The sequence below is a fragment of the Apis mellifera genome, linkage group LG7 (assembly GCF_003254395.2).
Source record: "Apis mellifera strain DH4 linkage group LG7, Amel_HAv3.1, whole genome shotgun sequence".
NCBI lineage: Eukaryota > Metazoa > Arthropoda > Insecta > Hymenoptera > Apidae > Apis > Apis mellifera.
In genome coordinates this window covers 10928917-10943379 of record NC_037644.1, presented here as the reverse complement: position 1 = coordinate 10943379, position 14463 = coordinate 10928917, and the positions used below count along the sequence as shown (strand labels likewise).

At 27.3% G+C, this 14463-nt stretch overlaps 3 protein-coding genes across 5 annotated transcripts in view; 1 reads left to right on the top strand and 2 right to left on the bottom strand.

The window, feature by feature from the left end:
- The first annotated feature begins 3076 nt into the window (after nt 1-3076).
- Ant (ADP/ATP translocase) lies at nt 3077-5867 on the top strand. The gene is given in 5 exon segments (NM_001010975.1): nt 3077-3268; nt 4631-4892; nt 4995-5229; nt 5313-5554; nt 5557-5867. Coding segments are annotated over 4 exon segments (902 nt in total). The 5' UTR covers nt 3077-3105; the 3' UTR covers nt 5557-5867.
- A 925-nt stretch (nt 5868-6792) lies between these two features.
- LOC412806 (vesicle transport protein GOT1B) lies at nt 6793-7938 on the bottom strand. The gene is made up of 4 exons (XM_396259.7): nt 7638-7938; nt 7429-7520; nt 7181-7359; nt 6793-7079 (listed from the first exon to the last, which is right to left on the bottom strand). The coding sequence occupies exons 1-4, from the start codon at nt 7660-7662 to the stop codon at nt 6953-6955; spliced, it is 423 nt and encodes a 140-aa protein (XP_396259.1). The 5' UTR covers nt 7663-7938; the 3' UTR covers nt 6793-6952.
- Nucleotides 7939-9055: 1117 nt separating this feature from the next.
- Nucleotides 9056-14463, bottom strand: part of LOC724568 (calpain-C) — a 32653-nt gene continuing 27245 nt past the window's right edge. For all 3 annotated transcript variants that reach the window (XM_006565486.3, XM_006565487.3, XM_016913247.2), the window contains 12 exons: nt 11611-11794; nt 11432-11506; nt 11185-11354; nt 10864-11036; nt 10656-10750; nt 10348-10580; nt 10104-10273; nt 9966-10024; nt 9736-9883; nt 9537-9653; nt 9404-9462; nt 9056-9324 (listed from right to left, as the gene is read on the bottom strand). In XM_006565486.3, the coding sequence (XP_006565549.1) occupies nt 9298-9324; nt 9404-9462; nt 9537-9653; nt 9736-9883; nt 9966-10024; nt 10104-10273; nt 10348-10580; nt 10656-10750; nt 10864-11036; nt 11185-11354; nt 11432-11506; nt 11611-11794 (1510 nt within the window). In that variant the 3' untranslated portion in view covers nt 9056-9297. The remainder of the gene's footprint in view (nt 9325-9403; nt 9463-9536; nt 9654-9735; nt 9884-9965; nt 10025-10103; nt 10274-10347; nt 10581-10655; nt 10751-10863; nt 11037-11184; nt 11355-11431; nt 11507-11610; nt 11795-14463) is intronic.

The window sequence follows — 14463 nt, the reverse complement described above, 5'->3', positions numbered from 1 at the left end:
CGATAATTGAATAATATAGATAATTTTATTATAATTTAATTGACAAAATATAATAGATATAAAATATAATTTGTTATTTTTTATCTTAATATGATGATAGTAATGATATAGGATTTATTCTACTATATCAACTGTAGATATTATTCATGGTTAGAAACCATAGAATAAATTATTAATAGCTTCTTACATGTGAATGAATATCTTGGCAATGAAACATTTTGAATATATTATTAAATTTATTTAATCATTTGAGATATGTAATATTAGTATAGTAAATTCAGGAAGTATGAAATTTTATTAATTTTCTTTTGGAAACTATTAATAAATTATTTATTTGATTTTATTGTTTTATTGTTTTATTATTTTATTATTGTTTCTTTTTTTAGGCAAGAAAAAATATTAATATTTAATTTTACATAATCTATGCATTGTGCAATTAGAAATATCAATCATATTTATTTTTATGCAATTAATAATAGACTTTCAATTCGCAAGACAAAAACAATAAGTATTTGATCATTAATTTTTATGATATATGTACTTGTATATTTGTATGATTTGTATGATATAAATTATATGTACACTTTTATTCATTTTAAAAATGTAAATTCTATGGATTCACGTCAAATATAAAACCATTTGAATTATTTTCAAGTGCAATGACCATTATGACTTCAGTTATTGTACTATAAGCAGACACCGCATACGTCATCAAGGTCATTATTTAATCTAATCCACACTCTTCCACAATGACTTCCACGTTGCAAGTTCGATGTATCGTATTTGAGCCATACTTCATATTATTATATTATACATATATATATTCAATTGAATGATATGTATATCTGTAATTTTTTATTCGAATTAAGAAAGTTATACTGATTTCAAAATTTCAAGAATTTTTTTATTCCTAAGATTTTACCGTATTTTATATTCTGATTTTTGTCTTGTTATCGTAGATTTAAAAATGGTTACATAACATCATTTCTGAGGAAACTACTGTTAAAGTAATGGCGCATTAATAAAAAATTGAATTTTTGAATAAAAATATTATAGTTAATTAAATTATGATGATTAAACATATTAACTATATAAGTTATTTTGGTTATGTTTGCACAAATATTATTAAAAGTATGTTACAGCAAATATTATTTATCCAATAAATGGAATTTCCCGTTATAATTCAAATATCAATGTAATATGGTGAAAGTAAATTATTAACATGATATATATAAAAGATATAATTTTAAAAAAAGTTAGATATAAAAATAGATGTTAATATAAATATTTCAAAAAATGTATTATAAGGATATAGAACTTTTAATTTCTTAATTTCTTTAAATATTTAAATAAATATTTAGTTTACAAAATAAATATATTGAAATCACTATAACATTCATATACAATAGATAATTATATTATAATTATATATAATTACGCATATATCATTGTTTTTAAATTCAACTGATATGATTAACAAATACTTGCACACGCAAAGAAATTTACTTGATGTAGACAAAAGACATTTTTAGCATTAGTCTATTCTTTACAAGGTCCACACGTGTACGAATCTTCAAAGTGTATAAATACATTTTATTTGAAGTTACTTCATTGAACTCTGGCGTTGTGCTCCGTAACATACTGGCCGTACGCCAGGGTTACGCAAGTCGCGCCCCGTTGACCTCCTTCTTCATGAGAGATTGACCTTGTATCTCGTTCTTGTATCTTAAACAGCGCAAACTCGAAACCACCCCAAAGGCGATCACGGTACAACACGTGTACAGTATCGTAATTACGCTTACTATAATTCCCTATTTATGTTAATAATTAAAAATATGAAAAGTGTTGACAATGAAAGTTCTTATCAATGAGAATATAACTTGATCTCTGTATTTACATACATGCATAATCAATACTAAAGAGTGTAGATAGTGATCGATTAGTATGACAGAATATTCTATAGTAATACTTACTTCGGATAGTATTATATTAAGTTGTACAAAATTCGGTCAATTTTTATTCTTAATATAGTGCTCTTTTGCTTTTTTTAAATTAAATGCTATAGTGTTTCTTAATTTTAAATATTTTAGATATTTATATAATAATAAAATAGTAATAAAAATAATAAAGATTTATTAAAATCATAAAAATATTTTTATCAAAAAATCAAAAAAAATTGTTAAAAAATTAAAAATTTATTACATTAAAAATAAAGGGATAAATAATTATATTTATAAAAATAGAAAATATAAAATAATTGTAAATTATATGTTATATATTGATCATGAAAGACAATAAAGATAGATATACTACGCGGGTGTTTCAAATGTGTATACAATCGATTTACAATTTTATTTGTTAAAATTTATAATTACAATTTCTTGCAGATTAAATTTATAAAAAAATTTATAAAAAAAATAATTATTGTTATATTTCTTTTGATTAAATATTAATATTAATTATTAATATTAATTAATTTATATTTCTAGAAATAAATTACAAAATATTAATATTATTTATAGTTATTAGTCTTCTTGAATACTTACATTTCAATATTCATTTAATTTTGATTCTTAGACACAGAAATAATTATAACATAATATGTAAAATATAGTATATTTTTTATCATTTCATAAAAATAAATTCCCGCCAAATTGTACTTCACATTTCAAATACTTGACACTAGCGACAATTTCTATAAATTCTTTACCGGAAATACATCATAAGCGCGGTTAAACATATAATTTTGAAAGAAATGATTATAAATGCATTTTATTAAATTGATATACACGACAAATAACTGTAAAAAAGTGACAGGAAAGCAAAGTGTTGCAAGATACTAAAGAAAGGTCACGAATTCGAGAACAGAGTACACGTTTGAAGTGCATGAAGTGTCACGGTCTTAAGGTGCGGCCGTGCCAGAAGATTGAACCTGCGCAGAACTCTGCACGTGACCTGCGCAGCTATTCTTAGCAGAGGTCCGTTCAACGAGAAGAACTCACTCTTCTCGCTCACTCGTCGTCCGGCGCGCGTCCGAAACATTGGAGTTGGTTCCTCCTGTTTCTTTTGTTAACCCGTTTTCATACACCAACTATCCGATACAATATGTCTGGTCTTGCGGACCCAGTGGCATTCGCCAAGGATTTCTTGGCTGGTGGTGTAGCCGCCGCAATCTCGAAAACGACGGTTGCTCCTATTGAACGTGTGAAGCTGTTGCTGCAGGTACAGCATATCTCTAAGCAAATTTCTGAAGAGCAACGTTATAAGGGTAAGTTTTGAGATAATTATACTTATTTTATAAATTAGAAAAAGATAAGTCATTAATATTATAACATAAAGCTAAAAAAGAACACGAATCACAAACTACTGTGCTTAACAGTAAAACAACGACATAAGAGACATGTGACAGAAACATTTCTCTCGTGTCGGCATCGTGAAACTGCTAAGCGTTTCCGCTAAGTTCATCTACGGCGGTTAGATTCCTGTTATGTAATATCATTTCATTCTATACACTAATAATACGTCAGTACTATCTAGCTCTAATTTTCTACTTTATATAACAAAGATGAAGTTTCGGGTCTTACATAATTTTTATTACATCGATTGAATAGGAAGTCAATTTTATGACAAACGAGTGGGTCGATATTCGATAAAATGACTCGTCTGCCAGATGGCAGTGCATGGCTTTGCTCTTTGAACGAGACTCCTAAGAATCGATCGATGACCGTGCGGTCCAATATGGCCGTCTTTATGCTACAAATTAGTATTACAGATAAATTGCATTTGAAATCATGAATTTTTGATATTAATGAATGATTAACACAATGCTTATGATAATATAATTTATCATATTCTAAGCAATAATTAATATAAATATGAAATATGACTAATGATTCATTTAAAAATTAAGAATTAAGTTGCAAAGTATGAAATTATGTTGCTAATAAATAATACTTTTTTTATAATTGTTTTAAATGAATATTTTGTTTAAGATGAAAATTTAATAAATAATGTTTGTAATTTAATATATGTAATTTTATTAATTTTATTAATATCTTCAATATATTATTCTAATATATTATTATTTTAACTTAGATGATATATAAATAATGATTCTTAATATTTTTTCATTAGATATGATTTTGGTATTATAATATTGATATGTATATATAAATATATATATATTATAGATAGATATGTATATGTATATACATATATATGTATATATATATGTATATATAAATCAATATTATGATAAATTTTATTATTCATTCATTTTATTATTGTTCATATACTATTTTTGTAATTTTAATTTAAAAAATAAAATATATGAATTTATAAATATTAATGATTTGTTATATAACAACTTAGAATTTGGGATATGATACAAAATAAAGTTTATAGAATTTTGAAATTTAACATTCATATAAAGAAAGCATTTTAATAAAAAATATTATATATAATATTATATATATAATTAAAATATTTTGAAAATATTGAGAATATTATTGAATATTAAAAAGTCATTTTGTTAATTATTTTTGCACTTTAAAAAATATTTTATGCAAAATATATTTAATTTTATATTTTGAACAAAGATAAACTATAAATATATATTTTTACATTCCAGGTATGATTGATTGTTTTGTGCGCATTCCAAAAGAACAAGGATTCCTCAGTTATTGGCGTGGTAACTTGGCTAATGTTATTAGATACTTCCCAACACAAGCTTTGAACTTTGCTTTTAAAGACAAATATAAGCAAGTTTTCCTTGGTGGTGTTGACAAAAACACACAGTTCCTGCGTTACTTTGTTGGAAATTTGGCCTCTGGTGGTGCTGCTGGTGCTACATCTCTGTGTTTTGTTTATCCTCTTGACTTTGCCAGAACTAGGTATTTTATACACTTTATTTTGATTTTTATTTATATTCAATTAACATTTGTATAAAATAATTGTTAAAATTTGTATAAAATAATTATATGTATTATTTACAGATTGGCTGCTGATGTAGGCAAAGCTGGTGGTGAACGTGAATTCACAGGTCTTGGTAACTGTCTGACTAAGATCTTTAAGGCTGATGGTATTACTGGCCTTTACCGTGGTTTCGGAGTATCCGTCCAGGGTATCATCATCTATCGTGCTGCCTATTTTGGTTTCTATGACACTGCCCGCGGTATGCTGCCAGATCCCAAAAAGACACCATTCCTTATTTCATGGGGTATTGCCCAGGTTAATAATTTTTATCTTAAATTTTGTTTGTTAAATTTTTATCTTAATTCATTTATTAATATTTTTCATAATATTTTTTGCAGGTTGTCACAACTGTTGCTGGTATTGTATCTTATCCATTTGATACAGTACGTAGGCGTATGATGATGCAATCTGGTCGCGCCAAATCCGAAATTTTGTACAAAAGCACTCTTCACTGTTGGGCTACTATTTACAAGACAGAAGGTGGCAATGCTTTCTTCAAAGGAGCATTCTCTAACATTCTTCGTGGCACAGGTGGTGCACTCGTATTGGTACTTTACGATGAAATTAAGAATCTTCTTTAAGATATTATAACGATCCTCACCTCATTACCTTCACAACTACAATTACAACCATCTTTATTATCCTTACCATCCAATGTAATGCCAGATCAAGTGGTTTCCAGACTGAAACAGTACACAAGCTGTCGAGAAAATTGAAATACACTTTAGATTATAATTCTTTTGGTAGTTTCTTATGAAATGCATGGAGCTCGGCAGAGTATGTATTTTGACTTTAGAAGGAAAGAATTCGCTTAATTTATTGCCGGATTCAGTATTTTCTTGAAAGAGTTCACATGTGCCATATTTCATATTTCATTTTCGTAAAAAAAAAAATAAATAAATAAAAAAAGATATATTTATATAAATATATCTATGGAATTAATAACATAATGGCTATATGAAATATTTGATACATGTGACTACATAGAAGATGGTCAGGACATAAAGTAGTAAAATTAATTATCCAAAAAAGGAAAAAAAAATAAGCGTATACAATTGAGCAAGAGAAGGACGCGCGACGAAATACCATTACGGCGACGGCGGGGCGCGTAGACTTGGGCCGCCCCCCGCCCTTATTCTCGGCCCATTGTAGATAATTAATAAATGATCATATTTACGATATCAATGAAGTTCATCGAGTTTCAGTGAACAGTAATTTAATTTCGCACTCCAGACAAATACGTGTAAGATAATGAGAAGCGTTACTTGTAAGTGTATGCATCCAATATGTTCATGTTAGGATGCGTGCAAAGAAAATAACAAAATCAATAAAAGTAATAATAAAATTTGTTTTGCAATTTTTCTACCTTAAATCTATTTTCTAAATTTTATTTTATGATTGGATTTGTTATTATATGATTTGTATTATATTTATTTAACATATAAAATAAAATAATTATACGAATTCTTATTTATTTATTAAAAAAGTATTGAATATAAAAAAAATATATTTTTATATTATATTATATATAGAATAAAATTATATTTTTAAGTAATAGTAATATTTTTACTGTTACATATTTTATATATTTGATTAAAAATATTCCAAAATAAAAAATACATTTATTTAATATCATTAATCTATTGAAATAGTAAATTAATGATTATAAACATTTTTTTTTAAATTTTGATTTTCCTTCTATTTTTTTAAATATTTTTAAGATTTGTATGATTTTTTATAGTAATAGTAATATAGAATTTTATAATAATATGAAAATGAAAAATCAATATATTATTTTTATAACATTTTTAAATTAAATAAATTGACATTAATTGAATTTTATTGTTTACATTTGATATTTATACAATACAAAAAGAGATCTGTAAAATTTCAGAAGGGAATGACAAGAATGTTTAGGATATAATATAAAATAATGGTTCTTATATACAATGATTTGAGTGATACATTAACAAACATATTATACAGTTGTTCTATTTGGATCTCCTGCAACTGAATCTAATATTTTAGATATACCTGGTAAATTTAAAATAATTCTTAAACCAGGTACTTTTCGTAAAACATTTATCGCAACTGGGAGAAAACCACTGTAACATTAACAACATTGAATTTTTAATTAATTGTGTAAAGAATAAATATATATTTCATAATAAAATAAGTATTTAAATATATATATATATATATATACCTAAATAATAATACAAAACCATATGTTTCTATGATCATGCCTATAATAGGCCAACCCATAAGTACTACAATGATGCCTCCTAAAAATGAAGCACTGGCTTTTATTTTATGTTTTTGAAAAAAAAAGCTGAGAGTTCTCTTTGGTCCAATAACACATGCTAATCCAGATATAAACAAAATCTGTACAGAAATAATTAATTTAGAAATAATGGAGTAAAGTTTTTACAAAAATATGAGAATAATCCTTACGTTTCCAATAGCAAGAAGACCTTTATCAAACAGTAATAAAACCCCAAGAAATAGAAAAGATATTCCAAAACCTACAAGTCCCACTCCAATTTCTGAAATCAATATCTTATTATTATATATTGTTTTGAAATTCGATTCATTTCATGCTTGACAGAATTATTAAAAAATCATATAAATTTTTTATAAATTATAAGTTATTTATTACTTACTTTGTGTATCTGTTATTTCGAACATTATTTATGATTTGTGTTTAATAATAAATACTTAAATTATTTTTATAATATTATTTCGATAAGAATTCTTGTAACAGTTGTAACGTTGTGCATAACCTAACCTAAATCCACGTCATTAATTGTGAAATGATACTTTTCAACTAAACACTATTTCTAATCACCGTATAAAAATTGTAAATTGAATACTGTATATATGTTGTAATAACCACCATATCATTATTTTTATAAAATTTAGATATGCTCAATCATTGATGAACTGAACATCATTATATTTATATATATATATATATATATATATATATATATATATATATATATATAATATATAGATACAGTTCAATGATACACATATAAGATTGTAGACTGTAATCTTGTATTTCATTATTATACGATGTCAATTATATAAAAATATTATATATAATAATTATAATAGAATTTAATATAATATCTAATAGAGAAATATATAATAACAAATTTTATTACTTATGTAATGTTATTTCTAAAATATAATTTCAAAAAATAATTTCTAATAAGAATTTTTTAATAAATAAATAAATAATTTTATTATATATAAATTTATATTATCCAATTTAAATTAAATAAAAATAAGTATATATAATATATAAAATTTTGTTGTGTAATTTATATTACAAATAAAATATAAAATTATTATATGAGATTAAAAAGATTAATTCATAAATTAATCTTATAATAAAAATTAACATATATAATTTATAAAATATTAACATATATAAATTAAATTTTTAAATTTTTTTAAAAGATTACAAATCAAAGATTTAAGATACTTATGTTAAAACATAGATATAAACATTTAATTGTTTTGAAAGAAATATGATGAATGAATATTCTATTGACATTTTGTAAGTATTTTGTCTGTAATCACGCGCCAAGAATGTGGACAAGGAAAACAAATAATGAAAGAAGGACAGAGATAAGATAAAAATTAACTATCAACGACATCTCTTGAATACCAAAGACATCTCTTTATTAAAAGTATAGGATAAAACAGACTAAGAATTAAGAACTAGCACCATTTTTTTAGTTATTTTTAGAAAGATTTTAAAGAGATATCTTTAGAGATAAGAGATGTCGCTGAAAATCAATTTTTATTTTATTTTTATCCTTTTTCTATTATTTTCCTATCTTTTCTTTATGTATTTCATTTATAATATAATTTATGATATAATTCTGAATAATCATTCTGAAAATGATACTGAATTTTTATTCTATCTTTATCTTTTTCTTATTGCTTACCCTTTTTCTCTTTTTTTATTTATGCAAAATTTATACATTTAAGTATAGTCTACTTTGATAAGAAATTTATTTACAATTAATAATTGTTTATTTTGAATAAAGGGACTGTACAAAATAAATTTATTTTATTATGTATTATGAATTTCTTATACAAATAACATATAATACATAGTCATTTATAATGTTTAATCAAATGAAGGAATGATGATTGCTAATGGCGAAAACAATGATATTTTACAAACAAAACAAAAGATGGACTTTATCGTTATTGTTAATATGGCTAAAACTCATATCTATATACGATGTAGAAAACATTATTTACAAATATTTCAAGGTACACACATTATGTTGAATAATGGATTCAGCACATCAGAGATGATCTGAGCCACTAAAAATAGATATTAATATTTTATAAAATAGTTTTATTTTCTATACTTAAATTAAATAAAATATAAAACATAATGTACCTCAGTTAAACTTAATTTTATAGTCCCATTTTGCAAAGGATCTTTACTTTCAAATATTCCTATATATAAAATAAAATTAAATATTAGTACAAATAAAATATAAAGATAGGAAAAACAAAAGATAAAAATATACCAAATGCATCACTCAAATGTAAAATTGCTGAAACAAAGTCGCCAAATCTAAGTGTTCCATCTTTTCTCATATATCGAAGAATTAAAATTGAAAGAACATCTGTATTTAATTGGAATCCTAATAGAAATATTTTTTAAATGTTAAAAATTAATATGTTATACGTTGAAACCGAATTAAGTATCGATAAATATTTACTTACCCACTTCTAGTAATGCATCTCGTAATCGTTCTGCTTTAAGTATACCAGTCTTTTCCTTCGTGTGATTTTTAAAAGCAGCTTGCCAATATTTTAAACTACACATAAGATCTTTGAAATCATTAAATTTCAATCGACCACTTCCGGAACTCTATATTGATATCGATTTAAGGAAAACAAATAAATTTTAAATATAGTTGAAACAAAATTGAAATAATTAATTTTAAGGATACATCCATTGTAAGAACTACTTGTCGACATACTTCCATACAAGCACAGCTTTTTATGTAGTCTAGAAATAAAATATAATAATATTTCTTTTAATTTTTCTTTTAATTTCTATCACATTTTTCAATAGATTTAACTTTTACCATTTGGTAAACAAGCCTCAAGAAGTTCTTGTAATTCAAAAGCGTTTACTGTTCTATGCTCATCAGCGAGTTGCAAAAAAACGGCCTCATATTGAGAAAAACCTTTGCCTTCAAGAGGTGGTGCTTTAATAATAGCCGATTTTACCAAAGATGGCGGAGTATCGAGAAGTCTAGTGAAATCATTATGTAAAGTATAATTATATTTTTAAATAATGCATTAAATTGTTAAAATTGAATTACTTACTTAAGTTTTAAAGGTTTACTACTATAAACTCGCAATGTAAAACTTGTTTCTTGTGTAGGTTCAAAAGTAGTGGGAACTAATAAATATCCACCTTGATCTAATTGGCACCTGTGGCTGACTTGACGGCTATTTGTATATTGTGAATTTACCAAAGATTTATTTTTTTTAAAGAACTGTTTATTTATTGATTCTGTGCTATTTTTCGGTAAAGTATACGCCGTGAATCCTATTACCTTGATATAATGAAAATATTATAATTAATATGATTTCTCTAAAATGTATAATGTGTAATAAAAAATACATCTTACTTTTATCTCCATAATAGAGTGTTGATATAAAGAAACAATTACTTCTTCCATTTCACTTAGAATTAGATGTAATTGTGGATTAATATGAAAAGTTTCTGTAACATAGATACAAAATCATAAAATATTTTATTATAATTTCAATAATTTATACGACGCATTTTCAAATTTTCGTTGTAAAATGTTTATCATTGATAAATTATATATGAACCTTCATTGTTTCGACATCCTCCTGCAGTTACACCTCTCCTCCAGCTACCTTGATAGAGTTTCATTTGCCAAGTATGTTTGCTATGCAACGATGGTTCATCCCTCGACGTTTCAGCATCAAGATGTACGACTTCTAAATGAGTGAATGTCTTCACAAAATCTGAATACGATATCCTACGATTGAATTTCGATTGTCATTATCATTTTATAATAATATATTTATATTATTTATCATAATTAAATAAAATAATAATATTATTAAAATTTTTTCTTATTAAAAATGTTATCGAATTAAAAAATTATAATATTAAAATTAATTTACCAGAATTCCCCCTCGGCCATGTTCCTGACCGCTAAACGATCTCTTTCCATTGGTGGTATTTCATCCCATTCGAGGCCACCTCTCGCCCAAGCGCCAACATATTCCCTACCAGGTCCAAGAGGATTTCTTAATTTTACTAATTGAACTGCTTCACCATTGAACGTTTCCACCTAAATTTATTATGTAATTAACTGATTTCAGATTAAGAGCTAAAAAGAAATAAAATAATCAAACGAATGTTATTTACCCTTTCAATAGCATATAATCGATAATTGATCCCCATTTGAATACCATTTGCAAGTTTCTCCGTACTAGCACGAATCTAAAATCACATAAGGATAAATAATATTAGTTTCACAATATTAGAGATATTTGAAATGAATATCTACAATCTATAATTCAGATTGAATATTAAAGAAAGCTTACTTGTTGCTGATTGTTATTTACTGTACACGTGATAAGGGACGTCATGTCAAGAAGCTTCGCAAGAACACGTCCGCACGCAGTAGGATCTTGACGTATTGCGATACTCTCCGTGATCCCTCCGGTAAGATCAGATAAACCATCTAACAACGTTCCATATTTGAGGGCTTCGTAAGATCCATGCAATCTGAAATTAGCGAAAATCAATTTCTCTATTTCGAGATAACTTTCTCACTGAATAATTATCTTCATTACAACAGGATAAAACGATACACGGAAAACTTTATCTATTCAATTTCAATGAGCTATCTGGTATTTCTAGTCACGCCAGACTTAAAACTCGCGGAGAAAACTCGTCTATCACACGTACGGTCTTTTTTAAAGATGCAAGAATGTTAAGATGGGCTCGCGGGGAAAGCGAATATATAGAATTTTTCGACCTATGACCCCTTCCTATTTACGATGAAACACCACAATTACTATGCGATCGCGAGTTCCCCATCGATTACGCGAAGAAAGTTGTGAGTCGATGCGATGCGACGGCTCGTTAATCTCGCTTGCCACGCTACCGGAATATACATCTTTGTTCCGTGAAATTAAATCTACCGAGAGTTGATTAAGCTGGCTGGCAATCTCGCCGTATTGCCGTATTTTTCATTTCGGGAATCATCCGTTTCGAGATAGAAAGATAGAAGAGATCTTGTTTCAATTTCGATAAGAGAAATAAGAGATGTGGCGAGATGTTATCTGTACGTATGTGCCGTTTCTGCGAGAATTAACGTTCTCTAGATAACGGGGTTTCTTTCTCTCGCTCTCTTCGTCAACTGGCTCGTCCTAATAAACACCAACGCCTTCACATCACATAGGCTTTAGGCTAGATAGGGAGTTTCCCGCATGCAAGGTGGTATGCATACACCTAGTGTACTCGTATAGGTTAATCTCTAAACCGTAACCATTCACACGCGTCGCTCAAACAGTCACATGGGTATTTTCTCAGGGAAGGCAAGCGCAACGCCATCAACAGATAGTGTATATATATATATATATATATACCAATTGTTAGCCTTTTATGGGCTTCGAATTCGGTGTGTTTTATTGGCGGAAATACAGCAGCTCGGAAGTGGTCAGTGTTGGTCTACAGCTGGAATAATAGTGAAACGAGTTAACAGGGCAATGGTCGAGATTCGATTATTTTCACCGATCGAATCACGTATTGCGGAAATGAACGATACGGACGTTAATGATTAAATTGTTCGTTATTGATTCGATGATAAGTAATTTGATATGTAGTTTGGGATGAATAGAATTGAAAGATAATAAATAATAGATAATGAATCTTTACGAGATTATGGAGAAATGAAATTATCGCAAGGATCATCTTCGACTAAACACTCTGCTAACTATGTAACTGTCAGTTTGTGAGTCAACGGTAATACGAGTCTTAACCATTGACGTATTTCCGTCCTGTGATCATCTAACGGGGTAATGACGCGGATATGAAATTATTTGCAATTCTTTCTTTTATACGATTGCCAATGTTAATATATATTTTGTATTATTTATAATAATAAACAACAATTTTGAAATTAATAAATAATATGTAAACGGTACAATAATAATCTACAAAACCGTTTCATGATTTAAAAAATAAATAGAATTGATAATTTCTATATATCTATATATATTCAATTCATAAATAATATATTTTGATCGGAAAAAAAGGATATTCTGAATATAATGAACATAAGAGAACTAAATTCGTAATTCCAGGACAGAACGATTCGCAGTATAAATCGATAAAATTTCAATATTAAGAAATCAGATAAGTAGATGAATTTATTAATAAAGCTCGTTTTCGAATCTCCATTAGCACGAAACGCTGCTGCAGCAGTTTTCGTGCCCGCAGATACAAGCTTGGACTGTGGTCACCGGTGCACTGACCTCCGATCCATTGCTGGCAACCAACGAACCGACTACTCGTCGAGTGAAAGTATCCGCGGATATACTTGCTTAGTATATCCATGGTTGGCATGTGCGTGCACAAATATACAGCGCCGAATATAGCCCGGCCGTACCAACGTATTCTTAAGCTATGCCGAATTCTAAATTCTTATTGCTGATGAGCCAAAACGGACGATTCCACTGCTGAAAATTTTGTTCTCCGTATACATATTCTCCGATCTTATGAATCATCGTTCTTGACTTTATGATCTACGAAAAACAAATTTTTTCAATTATTATACGATATTTTTTTATATTATGTAATAAAATTGTTTTTACCATTGTAAAATTCGTTCAAAGCTCAACTTTCATATTATTCTATGTGTGACAGATAGATATATCACATATACGAAAAAAAAAAAGAGAGGTTATGTAACAACAGATTCAATTTTGTATTCCTTCTGTTACATCACTTACTTATACTTTATTTTTAATGTAATGAAGAATTATATATTATCGCTTACAAGTAAGGAATCAAATCGTATCATTTATCGATCGTAAAACACGTTAATTACTGCACGAAATAGTTACAGTTACAAAATAATTGGTGGTATTATCGTAGGACTAACCAGTGTACGCATAATGCGTTATTTAGCGATTCTTCGCTCGAGGTGTATCAGGCGCATGCGCAATGGTTTCTAATGGAAATCGCGTCCAGCATAATTCTTTCGCTGGCTATGCACGCGATGGCATGTGAACGTATGAGCTTTCTAACTGATTTTAATATTATTTATAATGCCAGATTATTAAGTTTGGATTCACCGTACGTTCCGAATCGATTCGATCCGCGCGACAGGGTTATCGTGAAAGATGAAAGGTCGGCCAATGAACGATTCTCTCCCCGTGAAAAGAAGT